This window comes from Eucalyptus grandis, chromosome 8 (genome assembly GCF_016545825.1).
Source record: "Eucalyptus grandis isolate ANBG69807.140 chromosome 8, ASM1654582v1, whole genome shotgun sequence".
Classification (NCBI taxonomy): Eukaryota; Viridiplantae; Streptophyta; class Magnoliopsida; order Myrtales; family Myrtaceae; genus Eucalyptus; species Eucalyptus grandis.
The window spans coordinates 72,818,259-72,835,969 of record NC_052619.1 but is presented as its reverse complement, the minus strand read 5'-3'; the positions used below and the strand labels follow the sequence as shown (position 1 = coordinate 72,835,969).

General features: G+C 38.9%; 1 protein-coding gene and 1 pseudogene across 2 annotated transcripts; both read left to right on the top strand.

The window, feature by feature from the left end:
- Positions 1–2,764: 2,764 nt before the first annotated feature.
- LOC104417939 (lipase-like PAD4) lies at positions 2,765–6,001 on the top strand. Of its 2 annotated transcripts, XR_005545451.1 has the most exons (4): positions 2,765–2,888; positions 4,119–4,425; positions 4,518–4,834; positions 4,950–6,001. XR_005545451.1 is itself a non-coding variant. In XM_039299208.1 (3 exons), exons 2-3 carry the CDS (start codon positions 4,802–4,804, stop codon positions 5,325–5,327), a joined length of 411 nt encoding a protein of 136 aa, XP_039155142.1. In that variant the 5' UTR covers positions 2,765–2,888; positions 4,119–4,801; the 3' UTR covers positions 5,328–6,001. The 2 variants fall into 2 exon arrangements, 1 of the variants encoding a protein (XP_039155142.1); XM_039299208.1 differs by having other exon boundaries at positions 4,119–4,834.
- A 10,081-nt stretch (positions 6,002–16,082) lies between these two features.
- On the top strand, positions 16,083–16,922 carry LOC120287526 (annotated as a pseudogene).
- Positions 16,923–17,711: the final 789 nt, after the last annotated feature.

Below are 17,711 nucleotides of genomic sequence, written 5' to 3'. Positions count from 1 at the left end.
AAAGCGGAAGCAAATCAAAAGCCTGGAGGCTCTGATACCGTGAAAGAAACCGAAGGTGATTGAGAGAAGGTGATAGAGAGAGGAATAATGATTTTTTGTATTTCCTCAATATGTATGTAAATTGTACAGATCCTAAAGATATAGAACTAGGGTTGTACAATTAATGGAAATAAAGAATTCTATGTATCAATCTAGATCTGTATCTAATCTATAATTGATATGTACATAATCAAATCAAATCACAATCTCCTAAAAGAATATCGCATATCTTCTAACAGTCAGTTTGTTGCGGTCTCCGTCTCTCTCTTTCTCTCTCCCTGCTGCCCTTTGACGTGGTTCACTAGAATTGTTATTGACCACATGGAAACAGCATAAAAAAGGAATAAGTTCGGGTCGCCTGGTGGCGGAACGTAGGCTTAGTAGGCTTTTTTTATGCAAAACAAACGGGTGCAAAACTGCTTTCGCTTAAGAAGCCATAGCATTGTCGGGAACCGAGCAGATTTGCATACGATTGAGCACGACGGCTGAACCATGGACGCCGAAGCTTCATCGTAAAAATCTCCTCCCTTCTCCTAAATACCTCAATCTCCGGCGTCTCCATGTTTCAAACTGCGCTTCCTTCTTTAACTTTTTTGCTCTGTTTTTGCTTCTCTTTTCCTTTTCCTTTGTTGTCTTGGAAAGGTTTGAGACAAGCGAGATGCTGGGGACTTTTCTCTCTTCGACTCCGCTGCTGAAGGAGGCGTGGAGGCTGTGCAGTGCGGCGAATGCGATGGGGTGCGGTGCCTTCGTGGCGGAGCAAATCGGGGGCGTGGGGTACGGGGCATTCTCGGGCGTTCAAGAGATGCCGGTGCTCGGTTGGGATCCGAACTGCACCATTCTGGCACCGCTGGATGCAGCAGGCCACGGGCTGTTCGCGCTGCTGACACGCTGTTACAAAGGCGAAGAGCCGGTCATGGTCCACTCCGGAGTGCTCCACCGCTTCCTTCATTATCATTCGCGCAATGATCTTCAGAGCCAGGCTAGTTCATTGGCAACAACTTTACTTTATTTATTTATTTTTTACTTTGTCTGACTAAAAATAAAGTGAAAAAGAAAAAGAGAGAGGAGATATCCCTCAACTAATCAGATCACTCAGTCTTGATTTTCGTGAAATTAGATTCTAAGATTAGTAATTCCTATAATTTTTCCTCTCCTTAACTAGTTCTATCATACTTATTAGAAATACAAAGTTATCTTTTCATATAATCATGGATCTGTTTGAAAAATTAATGTTTTAAAACTTTTGCGAGACTGATGATGCTGATGGTTAATTTATTTTTATATTTGAGCTTCTTTCTTGAAGCTATCTCAAATTTTGGGCGGGCGATAGGGGTGAGCATGGTCCGGGTTGGTCTGGGCCACCCCCTAACCCTAGGACCAACCCGTTCAGTGTCGGTCCTCAATTTTTAGGACCGAGGACCGACCCTATTAAACCTGAGACCAAGGACCGGACTGACCCAATGGGTTCGGTCCGGTTCTAGGGTCAACCCGGGACCGATCGATAATTTTTTTTGTCTTATTTTTTATACTCCCTAAAAAAGCAAACCTACAAATTAAAATTACACATCCATCGACAATGCGGCATTGTGCAACTAAACTATAAATACCAATACATATTTAGCAAATTTAAGATGACACAATAATAGAAATTTCGTACTTGCTAACCGCTCATCGAGATATGGTACAAGATGGAAAGTTCTTGTAATCATCTATCTTTAATATTCATAACACCATATGCAAAAGCGTTTTTCTGCATTTGATCATGTAGAATTCACTCAACCAAAAAATGAGCTTCACACCACTTGATTAGCATTTGATCATATAGAGTCCACTCAACCAAAAAATGAGTTTCACACCACTTGACTAGCAAATCACAGTAGCAACTACAGTACTACTCTACTCTTCAAAAACTTCTACCATTTGACACAAATTGAAAAGCAACGTGCAACTGAAATTCATTAATATAATACAATCAAACCATAAAAGTTCAAAATACTTAATATAAACCATAAATATATAACTTCACATCTTGTTAATTCACTTGAATTTCTAAACATCCGAAAACAAAACAAACGACACATAATTAAAATACTCAACAAAAGTTTTAAATTGAAATTACTATTAGTGCTATTGATAGAACATCTCAATATAATATAATATAACATACATTTTACTTAGGTTTGAATATATAAAAGAGTTATAAATAATATAATATAATATAATATACGGGTTGGTCTAGGGTTGGACTGACTCAAAACTCTTAGGACTGAGGACCAATCCGCACAACGTTGGTCCTGGAATTTTAGAACCAAGGACAGACCCAATCCCCTTGTGAACCGGACTAGGACCGGCAGGGTTGGGCTGGTCTAGGGTCGGTCTAGGGTTGACTCTAGACCGCTGCTCACCCCTAGCGGGCGACATCTCTAGTGGCATGCGCTGTATTCCCTTAGCATTTTGGAGCTCTCTTTCTTCCCCACCATTAAAATATTAGAAAGTTATCTAGCCATGGGCTGCTCAAAGTGGGTTGGCCAAGCTCAGGCCTGCGATTTTGGGTGCGATTAATTCAGCCTTTTCAATGAGTCTGAGAGAAATGTTGGGCATTCGACGACCATCCTTAACGAAGTTTCAAGTTGAAAGGTTTAAAATTAATCAATTACCTATTTTGCCCTCAAAACCTTACTTAAAATCCAATTTTACCCTTTTAAAATTAAAAGCCTAGCCTGGATCTCATTCTCATACGTTTCTATTGCTTTCTTTCGTTTGCTCTCCACCCTTCCATCGCCTCTCCCTCGCGACAGCTGCTCCTCGCTCGACTGCGCTCTTCGCTCGCTCGTGCTCATTCTCTGCAGGTTCAATCTCTCTCTCCTCTGCCCCCCTCTCTCACCGGTGGATCCGCTTTCGATAGATCTGTACATTGTGATGTTTGGGCTGAAAAGTAACCCGAGCGAATGATGAATGGTGCTCGTGGTTTTTGGTTGCACTGTGATGTTTGATTTGAGTCAATCTCTCCTCTCCCCCTCTATCTCTGGGTGCTTAGTTCTGAGTTCTTGATTCGATTCTGCCGCATCTCCAGGTACTTGGTCAATAGGCTGATCGATTTTTGAGTTGAATCCGCTCTTGTCACGCGTTGTGCGCTGCTAGATCAGAATTCAAGATCCTCTAGTGTTTTATTCTGTCATGCAAAGAAGTTTTCGTGCTGATTTTCTATAGTTCTTGATAAAGGCTCAAGAAAACAAGAGCCAATCGACGTGTGGGGTCTGTTTCTTGAACGTTTTGACTTTTGGGTTCTTCTGATAGTTCCTTGCTGAATATTGTGCCCCATGTGGTGGTTCGCTTTAGTTGTAAATCATGCCTCCCACCCAATTACTAGCAACATGTTCGTTATCTTCCCTGCTACTGTCGTTTCTGATTTGCATTTGTACCCATTTTCTTTTCCAAATTGGTACTTAGATTTTTCTCCTTCCTTTGTGTGCAGTGTCTTATGGTAATTAGTTGTTTTTTCTTTTTTCTTTGTCTTGAAGACTTTATTGTGATTATATACGAGGCTTTTTAATATTTACCTCCTTCTGACTTTCCTTACTTGCACTCTCATTTGATTACAATTCCAAGGTATTTTGATTAAGCATGGGCTGCGGATCTATCCGCCCATTTGGTCCATGATAACCTCTGGGTCCGAATGTTGAATTACCGTGGATCCGATAGTTCCGGTTTGGAGTTATATCAAACCAAACCGTTCTTGAGACAGATCTCCTGGTCATGAAGGGTACTCTTCTCATAAGAGTATCTAAATACAAGAGCCATACATATAAATACATTCTATACATGTGTTAAAACATATTTGCACACTTGTCATCATCTGCTGAAATGATAGTGTGGTTTTAGCTTGTCAAATGAACAGTTGCATATGTTTAGCATTTGCAGTAGGGCCAATGATTTCCCACCCGATCTATTTGTGTAACTCTTCTAATCTGACATGATCTAGTGAAATTGATTTTTCAGGAAGTTTTTGAAGTATTGTAATTGATATTTTTTCAGGAAGCTTTTAACCAGATTTTAGGAATTCTTGAATATGTTTGCAGATTCATAGCTTGCTGGCTGAAACCAAGTCAATAGTGATCACAGGCCACTCCATAGGAGGATCAGTCGCATTCCACAGGCTCTTTGGCTCCTCTCCTACCTCAAATCCATCTTCCCACCCCAGTCGGTCCTATGCATCGGTTTCGGCTCTCCTTTCATCGGCAGTGAGTCACTTTCCCGAGCCATCCTCCGCGAAAGATGGGGTGGCAGCTTCTGCAATGTTGTGTCCATGCACGATATAATGCCAAGGTTGTCTCTCGAGCGATCACTTGTTCTGACTCCCCTGTGGCAGGCCCTCATAAGATTCTGGTACACGTCTATGATATCACCAACCTCTATGAATTTCGCTAACCTCCAATTAACTGAAGAAGGCAAGGCCTGGTTATTATCCTTCGCTGCAGCCAACATGGAGCGCCTAGTACAGGCAGGGGAAGGCTCAGGGGGGAGGTTGTTTTGGCCGTTTGGGAGTTACTTGTTTTGTTCATATGAGGGCACAATTTGTTTGGACAATGCTGTATCGGTCAACAAGATGATGCATTTGTTGCTGAGGACAGGCTCTCAAAATTGTATTGTTGAGAAGCACCTTAAGTATGGACAATATGTTGAAAGACTGACTCGTCAGTCTTTGAAGAGAAGCTTCATGGAAGGAGATCCCCCTTAGTCAAGCTATGAAGCAAGTCCTTTGATGGCTTTGAACTCCATAGGGACCTATCGACAGGTAGGAGCACATCTTAGATCATCGATTGTGATCTGTAAGTCTATCAATTTGGGCATTTTATTCCTGGGTGCAATTCCTCTTGAGTTTAAAAGTTCTTTGATCCCCTCCTTTGCAGGTATCGATTGCACTGATGGCAAAAGATTGCTTGAAGATGGTGAGGCGAACAGGGCCCTCACTGGACCAGAACGCTGCTAAGTTAGCCATTAGGCTATCCAAAATCGCCCCTTATAGGGTGGAGATAGAGTGGTATAAAGCCTGTTGCGATAAGTCCGCCGAGCAAAGAGCATATGATGATCCCTTCAAGCAGAGGGGCGTCTCAAAGAGAGAGTCCCATATAAACATGAACCGGATCATGCTCGCAGCCTTTTGGGATGATGTCATATGCATGATGGACAGGAACGAGCTCCCACTAAACTTTCACAGAAGTTTAGAATGGGTAATTGAGGAGTCGCAGCTCTATAAGCTCCTTGTGGAGCCATTGGACATCGCGTAGTATTATTGGTCGGGGATGCATCGGAAGAAAGGTCACTACATAAGCAATGGAAGAGAGAGGAGGTATGAAATTTTGGATCAGTGGTGGACCGAGAGAGTTGTTACCGAGAAACTGGGCAATAGGAGGACCAGGTATGCAAGCTCGACCCAAGACACTTGCTTTTGGGCAAGGGTGGAGGAGGCAAAGGAGTGGCTGGACAAAATCAGGAGGAAGAGTGACCCAAACAACCTGGCTTTTCTTCGGGACAGACTCAATGAGTTTGAAGCATATGCAATGAAGCTGGTTGAAGGAAAAGAGGTGTCTGCTGATGTTCTGGCTAAGAATTCAAGCTTTAGTTCATGGTTAGAAGAATGGACAGCATTAAATCAAACTGGCCTTACCCAACTGATTACAAGCTGGTTCACACAGAGATCGATTTGCTTCCTGGTACCATGCTGGTTCACATGGGGTCCGATTCACTTCCTGGTAAAATATTTAGGAATTGGTCTTCAAAGGTTTGATTTCCGGTTCCATGTAGAACCGGTTTAAAATAAAAAAAACTAAGTTCTCATAACTTTCATGTCATATTCAATAAAAATAGGAAATTCAGCATGGAAATCAAAATCAAAACAAAGGGATAGATGTAATAAAGACTTTCAGAAGAGAGGGGAAAAAATGCATATGAGCATTCTTCAGCCTGCTCTTTGTGCAATTTTAGACATACTATGTTACTTGCTTCAGTATTGGTAAAAGGTAGTGGAATTGAGGTTAATGGTGAGAGATATGGCTTAACAACAGAAGATGTACCTCCCGATTTTTTATTGGGAGGTAATTAAGTGTTTTGTCTTCTGCAGCTGCAATATTTTTCCTTATTCAACTTGCCGCTTATTACTTCCAACAATGAAATATTTCTACTTAATAACAAGACGTGAAGAGTCCACTTTGGCGCAAGGTTGTTGCCATCTTTATTTGTGCCAGAGCACAATAATATGATGCTTTGAATGATGATCCTACATATGCCTTCTGAAGCCACTCGTTGGATCAATTCATTGCCACCGTCGCCGCTGTCGTCATCTTCGTTCCTCCATCTCTTCTGCTCAAGTCCTCCCGCCTCGCCCCCGTCATCCCTCCATCTCTTCTGCTCGAGTCCTCTTGCCTCGCCCCCAACTCGCTCGACTCGCCACCGGGAATCGACAGTGTTAGCAGGGTGGAAGTACCGTGGTCATCTTCCTGATCATCCACGCCCCCCTCGGCCAGGGGAGAGGGCCAACCTCGCTTAGACCAGATCTGGGCGAGGGCGAGCCTCGGCATGGGCTCCCCTCGCCAGATCTGTCGAGGCCGGCCCTCACCGAGACCAGGGAGCCGTCGCCCAGCGTCACCCTCGCTCGGCGAGGCCGCCCTAGCTTGGGGGAGGGTCGGCCTCGCCCAAGCAACCCTGGCCGGGCCGCGCCTGGGTGAGGGCTCCCCTTGCCGGGGCTCCTCCTCGCTCGGCCAGCCTCGCCTGTGGCCAATGGCCGGCCGCTGGAAAAGGCTAGGAAAAAGCCAAAAATAGGAAAATAAAAAAGAAAAAAGAAAAAACGGAAAAAACAGAAAAAAATAACAAAAATTCAAAAAAATTCAAAAAAATTTAAAAAATTATTAAAAAATTATTAAAAATTGTCCATGTCAGTGCCAGGCGGTCCTACGTGGCATCGCCGGTGTCTACATCAACATTTTCCGGTCAAAATTGGTCGGATGGACTGAATTGGCAAGAAATGAAAATGTTTAGGACTCAATTGGCAATGTTAAAAGGTTTGGGACTGAATTGGCAAAAGTGCAATTGGTTTAAGACTTTTTGGACAATTTTTCCGGCTGATAATTGACAACGAGCACAGCAAAAACACCGTATTAGGCGTGGTAAAAAGCATAGCCTAACAGTAACTACTAATCACCGATAGGAGAACACCTCGACATAAGAAATTCCTGTAGGTGTTTAGAAACTCGAGGGGAATGATATAAGGTCTCTTAGTCATCATTCACGGAGACTGTTTACAAAAAGCAGCTCACCCTTTTCTTTGCCTTATAACGTAAAGAGTGACGCTGTTTGCTTCCTGGATCACGTAGCCACCAGAGTCATTTAAGAGGTGAGGTTTGCCACTGAAACACAAGTAAACTTGTCAGATAAGGTGCTCAATGATTTCTTGTTTACTCCTCTCCATAAGACGAAAATGCCCGAAAAAGAATCTTGGAGTGCCCTCACTGATAGATGAGGTTTAGACGTTGATGTTTCACGGTCAAGTAGCATTGCAAGTTGCGTGGAAAAAAATGCCGGATGGACGTAGTAAGCACTATTTGTTGCACATACATGCACGAGGAATGACATAGAAGTATGTGATTGTATGCATATTTTAAGCTAACATATTCCACATTCTGCAATAGTTTCTTTGGATTAAAGAGGTCAAAGTTCAGTCCCTCTGCCACAGTCCAAGCACAAACCATATTGAGTTTTCTCTTTTCGTTAGATCAACACCGATGTGACAAATTCAATTCAGTAGTGCATTACCCAGGAGTCGGCAACTGTGTGCAGAGCGACATAGAGCAAATGGTCACGTCATGATGGACTCTGATGTTCGTGTGGCAAGAACAGCATCAATAGAATGGAGAACTTCCTCCAACATCGTCCATGTTTGGGTGTCAACAGGGCTCTCCGGCTTGTCTGAGTGAGCGATGTTTAAGAGATAGAGCTTCTTTGGGTTTTAGACCCGCTCATATATTGAATTTAATGGATCCATGTCAGGCGAATATTTTGGTGTAACATGCGTTGGAAAAAAGGATTTAAATACATAAAATAATAATAATGATTGGAAATACATTACAAAAGATTAGAAAATAAAAATAAATGTCTGAGGCATGCAAACAATGTCCTTAAAGATAATTCCGCCCCTCGGAGTACGAAACTCGGTGCATAAGGCTTCAGTGGCTATCCTCCTAAGATACAATAGACCTTCCTCTATACTCCGCACTAAATATTAGAAGGAAACAAAATAACTTTTGTGTATAACCCAGCAAAAAGAAAAGGAAAGATGTGATAACATATTGTATTTACTAAGATTGTGGTTTGAAGTTTAATTTATATTCAAACAAGAAATAGAGAGAGTCATTAGGAGATCGTTATAAATTAATTGGTAATTAAAAAGATGACCGTTATAAAATAATGAAGAGTTTATGAAGTAATAAATCAAAAGTTATAAAGTCGTTAGATGACTGTTAGATAACCATTAGAAAGCCGTTATATGACCGTTAAAAAGCCGTTACAAAAATGATGACTTTCATGACGATCATAATTTCTAATAAATATTTTAAAACTGCTGAAATATGTAATAATCCTCCACATATTTCAGAAAGTTTTGACAAGGAAAATAGAATAATACTGGGTTAATGGAGAGTAATGAATCATAATTGGTGCTTGTTAGGCTATGAACCAATCCTAGAAAAAATGAAATATAATTCACGAAATCATTGGTGAAGTTTGAAACTTCTATGAATCAAAAATTTCTTTTTGTGAAATATAATTTTCACCAATCACATTACACTCTGACAAACTTTATTGTTCAATGCTATTTCGCGCTAATAAGTCATGCGCGTGCTTGGTTTATTCATAAGTGCTTTAGAGATTTTTGTCAAAAATTCTCATATGAGCAGCTCCACTCCACACTTATATAAGTGATTCCATCAAGTGTATATTGTAGATTAATACACCACCAATAATGGCTATGGAATTTCATTAAGAGCTTAGCTCAACCTCTTTTTCCTTATAATTTTGTACTATTTTCACCTTAGGAGGGACAATAATTTTTTTATAGTGCACTAGATCAACAAATGGCTTGTTATTACCTATATAAACCTAATTCATGGGATCACCAATCACATAGGTTGGGTTGCTATCATTGTTGATTTTCTTCAGTTGGCTTGTCCCATTCCCCTCAATGTATAGTCAGAGAATTGGCCAAAATCCATTTCTGACTTCATATAATTAATGGGCATAATTCCATCATTAAGCAGCTGCTTTACCACATCATCTCTCAATCGGACGTGTCAATTTTTACCATCGAAAATTTTATCTTTGCATGGCTATTGCTTCTTGGCAATAATGATGTATAAACACAAAGTGTGTCATTTTCCCAAAGGAATATCTGCTAAGAGTTTCTCAACTACCCAGCCTCATTTTCATATATGAGTTTGAGAAGATTTTTTTTTTCTTTTTCTCAAGAACTTGAATAGTTCTCAATTTACCAAAGAATAATAAGTATTTTCTTCTCCTTTACCCATTAGAGCTTAGGAGGATAAGACATTTTGTTTACACATATATGCCTAGTAGCACTTGAGTCTACCACCCATAATTTCTATTAGCCACAATATTGGCATGGGAACGACTATAGCAATTATTTAGTCAAATCATCTACTTCAACCAAGTCGACTTTTGGTTAAGTAGGATTGCCATTTCCCCCATGACTTCATTCGACTGCTTTTATGTCAAGCACTTCCACTGGGTGAACACATATTCATTAATGGATTTTATTTCATCTGAATCCAAGATCCAGTTAACATCACCGTTTCCTTCTGATACAATGGGAAATGCACTATGTAAAATACAATAAACTTGACGATACTCACCATTTAACAAAGTATTTCACAAAAGACATCAATCTTATTCAATATAGATCTCTTATTCAACATAGATCTATGTTGGCTACAGATGCCAAAAAAAAATATAAATTTCATCTCCACAACAATCACTAAAGGAGATTCTCTTTCCTAATGCAATAGCCAATAGGGGTGAGCATCAGTCCAAGGTCAACCCTGAACTGACCCTGGACCAGCCCAACCCTGCCGATCTTGGTCCGATTCCTAGGGAGACTGGGTTGGTCCTTGGTCATAGAATTTTTGGACCAGCACTATATGGGTTGGTCCTCGATCCTGAGAGTTCTAGGTCAGTTTAATCCAGACTAACCCTAAATATATATATATATATATATAATATATTATTTATAATTTTTATTTATTTAGAAAAAACCTTAAAATAAACAGCGTCAACGACATTAAATGGTTTTTTAGTGAAGAGTTCAAGTACTTTTATATTGTTCTTTAATAACTTAGATTTTTAATGTCATTTACGGTGTTAATAGTCATAATTTATGAATGAGGAAAATGTTTTTGTAAGGAGTTCTCACAGCGTCCAAAAAGGTATAAACAACTCTTTCCTCCTCTAATATTCGTTCTCTTTTGTTTTATTTGTCCTTTTAGTTTTCAATTTGCCAAAATTGAAAGAAACAACTTCTCTGCTTGCCACTCGACACTCGCCTCGCTCGCTTTGTGTCACTTGTGCCACTTGCCACTCAATGCTCGCTTGGCTTGTTGCTCCCTGCTCGACATTCGATACTTATTCTGTTTGACGCTCACCCCACTTGATCTTCACTGCTTGCCTTTCTTAGCTGACATCGCTCATCATCGAACTCATTGGGTTGGTATGGTTCTCGGTTGCCCTTTCAAGGAGTACAAAAAATGAAATAAAAAATTATTGGTTAGTCCTAGGTTGACCTTGAAACCAGACCGAATCCATTGAATTAGTCCAGTCCTTAATCGTTTTTTTTAAGGAGTACAAAAAATGAAATAAAAAATTATCGATTAGTCCCGGGTTGACCCTGGAACCGGACCGAACCGATTCGGTCTTCAGTCCCAAGCTCAATAGGGTTGATCCTCGATCCCAAAAATTGATGACCAGCATTGTACGGGTTGGTTCTAAGGTTAGGGGTGAACCGGCCCAACCCAGACTATGTTCACCTCTAATAGACAATCAAGTCTCTAATCATCATGCATGAATGGACATTCAACATAAATTGGCAAAGTAAATATTCTTACAAAGAACTTTATATATATATATATATATATATATATATATATATATATATATAATTACTGCTGTCAATAGTACATGTTGCTCCAAAAATGTTAACCAAAACTCAGAGGTTAGCATAAATCTAAAATGAATTAATAATTTCACAAAATGATTGTAAGATTTCCTCTGAGTGTTATATATGAATAACAAAAAATGTCTCAACAATGCATACTCAATACAAACCATGTAATCAATTTAATTATGCAATAAAATACTATTTAATAATTCTATCAACAGTTATGCATGAAAAATTCGATCATTGCAAAAGAGACATTATAATCTTTAACCCATAAATTTGTGGCTATTATAAAATATAAACCTCTTTGGTTGTTTCAAACATAAGTGTGAATCTAATAAATTCAGGAATAGAATCATGATAATTTTGACAAGAAAAATATTTGGACCAAAACTTTAGTAGTCATAAATATAATGCCAACAATGTTTTACACATGTAAAACTCAAAGTAGACTTTAACTCTTTAAGCAACATTTAAATGACTAAAATGTGAAATATAAAAATTTCACAAAAGGCAGGATGCAAAAAGCATACTCACTAAATTGTCGATTTTGTTAATTTAGCCAGAAAAGTAATTAATGGCAAATATTGGGGTGTATTATTAGTCAATTGAATAGTTGTTGTCCAATTATTCTCTTAGCTTGTGCTTGCTAAATTGGATCTCCATTCCCCTTCTATCAAGCATAATTCCACATCGTCAAGAAGGCAAGAATCTGCCACCATTCTAATGCTAGAGAAGTTCTATATGTGCGTGGATAAGAGAGAATTATCATATCTTCATGTATTTATCAAACGTACATATTGTCATGCAGCAAGTACCAACACATGTATGAGCATATACATAGATAGAGGCCCACGCTGCACTCCCAAGCAAGCATGAATAAAGACATGCCACCAAATACCAACACAAGCTCGTGTCTACACTTACTTGAGCATATTGGCATGAACATCACCAACCGACTAATGATTGTATGCACCCTAGCATATTCCCAAGAATGACTGGACAATACTGTGAGAGTACTGAAGAATTTTGTTCCAAAGTCAAATGAAACCTATTTTCAAAATCTATAATCACAATAATATAAGGTAAAAAGAGCGTAATTTTAGTAGTAAAACACAGAAATCCCACATGATTGTATCCATTGTTTCGTTGAAAGAAATTATATATAATTTAGTCCAACATGGGCAAGCTCGATAAGATTCTGTATAGGTGGAGCCAAAGACAAATTAAATAGCAAATAAAAATAGTTATAAACTAGCTTCATGACTGTACATTAAACAAATTTTAGCAGGAGAATAGGAAGAATTAAGGACAAATGGAAACTATTTTGAGTAATAGAGGAGTGCCCCCAATTTCCAATCCTAAATGAATGATTATTAAAATAATCATGAACTTGAGAGAGAAAACACCTACACACGTCCGACTTTCTATTGGAAAAACAAGTATAGGTATTGAAGCCCAAAAATAAAAAATAAATATATAAAAGAAATATTAGCTCGATTTCTTTCCATTTCTTTTATGGTTTTCCTTTTATATTTCTTTTTAAGTAGCCACACAGAATCACTATGCCATTTTTAAAGATTTTCTACATAGGTAATTTTGAAAAACTGTAAGCATCTTTCGTAAAAGTTTAAGAGCACACATTCATGGAATATGTTTAACAAGATCAAATCAAATCTAAAGAGAACACACAAGCTTGTGACGCCAAATTTCAAATATCAGAATGAAAGGATCTCGACCTATGTGATGATAATTCCTCAAAATGTGGAAATAGCGCGCCAAAATGGCAATTACGTCCTTCAAGCATTAATTTAGAATTTCCAAAAAAACGACTTTACTTGAAACTCAATAACCTTACCAAAACGACCAAAAGCTATTTTGTGTTAATGCTTGATACTGTCCCATGACAAACCACCCAAGAATATGTGATACTTGTCTTTAGGGGTGAGCATCGATCCAGGGTCAACCCTGGACTGGCCCAACCCTTCGGTCCTGGTCCGGTTCTTAGGAAGATTAGGTCAGTCCTTGGTCCTAGAATTCCTGGACTAGTACTTGACGGGTTGGTCTTCGGTCCTAAGAGTTCCGGTCGGTCCAACCCGGATCAACCCTGAGTGTGTATATATATTACTTATAATTTTTTTTATATAGATAAAACCTTTAAAAAAAAAAACGTCGTCAACAATATTAAATAACTCTTTAGTGAGAAGTTCAAGTAATTTTACATTATTATTTAATAACTTATATTTTTAATGTCTTTTACGGCGTCAATAATCATAATTTATGAAGGAGAAAAATGCTTTTGTGAGGAGTCCTCACAGTGTCCAAAAAGACATAAACAACTCCTTATGGCATCACTCTTTAGTATTCGTTTTCTTCTATCTTATTTGTCATCTTAGTCTTCAATTTGCCAAATATTGAAAGAAACAACTTCTCCGCTCACCACTTGACACTCGCCTCACTCGCTTGGGTAACTCGTGTCGCTCACCGCTTGATGCTTGTTTGGTTTGTTGCTTCCCACTCGACATTCAATGCTCATTGTGTTCGATGCTCACCCTACTTGAATCTCACCACTTGCCTTTCTTAGCTGACCTCGCTCATCATCGAACCCATTGAGTTAGTATGGTTCTTGATTGCCCTTTTAAAGAGTATAAGAAATGAAATAAAAAGTTATTGGTTGGTCTTCGGTTAACCCTAAAACTAGACCAAACCCATTGGGTCAGTTCGGTTCTCAATCGTTTTTTTTTAAAGAGTACAAAAAATGAAATGAAAAATTATTTGTTGGTTCTGGTTGACCATGAAACTGGACCGAACCTATTGTGTCAGTTTGGTCCTCAATCGTTTTTTTAAGGAGTACAAAAAATGAAATAAAAAATTATTGCTTGGTCCTAGGTTGACCCTTAAACTAGACCGAATCCATTGGGTTGATCCGGTTCTCAGTCCCAAGCTCAATAGGGTTAGTCCTCAATCCCAAAAATTGAGGATTATCACTGTGCGGGTTGGTCCTAGGGTTAGAGGGCGGACCAGCCCAACCCGGACCATGCTCACCCCTACTTGTCCTTCACCATCTCCAAATCCTTGTTCAATTCCAAGGTCGGTGGAAGCACCAGCAATTCCAATTTTGAAAGCTATAAGGCATTTATCCTTAAGATTGTTGGAAAAAGGATTAGTATACATATAATAATAATAATTATTGGAAATACATTACAAAAGATTAAAAAATAAAAAGAAATGTCTGAGGCATGCAAACATTGTCCTTAAGGATAATTCTGCCCCTCAGAGTACGAAATTCAGTGTGTAAAACTTCAACGGCTATCTTCCCAAGATACAACAGACCTTCCTCTATACCGCACTGAATATTAGAAGGAAACAAAACAATTTTTATGTATAACCCGGCAAAAAGAAAATGAAAGATGTGAGAACATATTATATCTACTAAGATTGTGGTTTGAAGTTTAATTTATATTTAAACAAGAAAAAGAGAGAGCCATTAGGAAATCGTCATAAATTAATTGGTAATTAAAAAGATGACCGTTATAAAAATAATGAAGAGTTTATAAAGTAATAAATCAAAAGTTATAAAACCATTAGACGACCGTTATACAACCATTAGAAAGCCGTTATATGACCATTAAAAAGCCGTTACAAAAATAATGACTTTCATGACGATCATAATTTGTAATAAATATTTCAAAATTGCCGAAATATCTAACAACATGCTGGCCAAATTGACTTGCGGTAGTGAGCAATCATGCCGCATAAGGCAGTCAATGTAAAAGAGAATCAATCATCACTAGCCATCACCTCTAAGCTCAAAAATCTCTCTATCGCTCTTGCCTGCTCATCATGGTGATCATCTCTTATTCATTGTATAGACTATTGAATTCAATTTACTTACTGACAAATTTAGATAGGAACCTAATATTCCTAGCCTAAGAAACCATATTGTCACCATGTGTATGACAAGACAAATATTCACTGAGGAAACTTAACAAATTTACTGTAGAAAGATACTTCATTTCGATGTTCCCTCTAAATAAGATAGCTTCAAGCATGATATCTACACAGATCTTCTCAATAGTTCGACCAAAATCCAAATTTGTTGTTATTTATTTTATTTTTTTTAAAGATTTTAGGGGATAAATCATCATCATCATCATTAGCTTTTAATGTGAAAAAATAGACCATATCTTTCATCTAAAATTACAACTGGCATCACATTTTAAAGGTCTCACATTAGATCACAAATTAACTTGGATTACACAATGTGATTTCGGCTATACTAATCACGTCCTCCGATGCAACTTGATCTTCTTAAATGGAAAATGGATCCTAGTATAATAATGTCAAGTCTTTAACGCCGAATGATTAATCTATCCTTTCTACTATAATAAGTTGTTAAAAAAAAAAATCCCCCCACCCGATAGATCAGATCTTCCCTTTTGAATATAATTTCCTTGAACGATACTATAGATTTCAAAGAATAATTTATTTGCTTTATTATTAACCCACTATCACCGCTACAAACCAACGGCGAATGAGGCACAGAAGTTCTTGAACAGGTTTGCATTTTCCATTTCTGAATATAATTTAAATAACCATTTAAAAATAAATAAATAAATTCTCGTTGCGTTGTTAAGAGCTTCCCGGTCTCTGCTCTGTATCCTTCTTGTCCGAAGAGTGTAAACCCATAAACCCAAAACCCCTCCACTCTCCTTTGTTTCATCTCCGTCCGAGGAGAAGCCCCGAGTCCGTGCGAAATCTCCTCCTCCTAATTGCATTTTTTTCTGTAATATATCTGTGAAAGTCTCCACCGTGGTTTGGCTTCATGAAGTTGGTAAGTCTCTCTTTAACTGGTGTTCTAGTGCACCTCCTTCTGTCAATCGACGTATCCGGTGTTCAAATTCAGTTTGATTTGAATTTGGAACATACCCTCTTATGCAGACGTGCTTGAGCAGAGGTAGAGGTTTTTACTTTCCCCAATGTCACATGCTGAGTGTCTGTGGGTTTAGGATCCTGATTGATTGTCCCCTGGACCTGTCTGCTCTCGCTGCTTTCGCCCCTATACCTCCCGGATTTTCTGCTGTGCAAGATGAAGAAGATTTTGGACATTCGGTTGATAAATCCGATGGCTGTGAATCTGGGAATGAAGAGAGGGAGGATACTGAGAATCCCATGAATGCAAAGGCTTTGATTCGTTCCGAACCGTGGTACAAAACCGTGGCGAGCCTGCACTGGTGGAATCTCTCGTTCGTCGATGTTGTGTTGATCTTGAGCCCCACCGGGATGCTCAGGTTGCTGTTTCTTACTCGAGCGGGCTTCTCGGCAAAGGTAATCTTCATCTCGTTGATTGACATTTGAAGTAATTTTTACGTATACGGTTGAGTGTTAGTTTAACTATCGCTTGGTCTTGAATTTGTGCGTTAAAAGATTGTAACTTGCTTAAGATCCATGCTTTTACCTTAGGTATATGTAACCGAGGCAGCAGTGAAACTTGGGAAACTTATGATGGAATGAGGAATTCAGGCAATTGTATGGATCTAAAGATTTCACTAGTCCTTACTGGATGAAGTGGGAGGAGCTGGAGTCACTTCCTCCTGCACTGAAGGAGATAGTATTGGGCACTGATGGAATTGAGATTGGTCGATGGATGCCATTGTATAGGTAAGGAACAGCCTTCGTGTGGTGGTTCTGTTCTGTAGCTAAATCGCATATAAGATGTGGCTTGATAGCTTATCATGGCTTAGATCCTCATTGTAACTATCTGCAAAGCACAAATACTAGTTTTTTCTCTCGGCCCCTCCCTTAGTCAGAATAGAGCCCAAGCTTTTTAATGGGCGCCAGATCCAGATTAACTTTTGATGTTGGGAGTTTGTCCTGCAGCCAAGGCTTAAAATTCCTTTTCTTGTTAGATGACTTTCTTGATAGGTCATGCATCTCTAAATTAAATGCGCAAAGGCTCACATATTGTGGTCAGAAGCTTTGGCCGTTGAAGATTATGAAGCATTGGTATCTTTGCATTTTCTGAGTTGTGATCACGCTTGTTTCATACTGCATCTTACCTTCCTTCCTAGAAACTGCATTTTCGTTTGTTTGATAACCTTTTAAGAGATAGTGATGAAGAGTGCCTCTTGGTGCAGCTGACATAGAGGATTATGTTAAGAAGGTTCAAAGACTCAAATAAGTGGAAGTGGCATCCTACAATGGTACAATAAGGATGCATTTGATAACCATTATGTTCTCATAAACAATTTTCACTTAGAAATGATTTTCTTTTATTTTATTCCCGGGTACAATTTTTAAGCATTTGAAGGCATTTAGTAACTGCCTAATAATTTTATTAATCTTTTTTCTTTTCTTTTCTTTTTTTCCTTTTTATCTTCTCCTTCCTCTAGTCACTAGCCATGGCCAGGGATCGGCCAAACGAGGGCTAGTGACCTCGTGGGAGCGTTGCTGG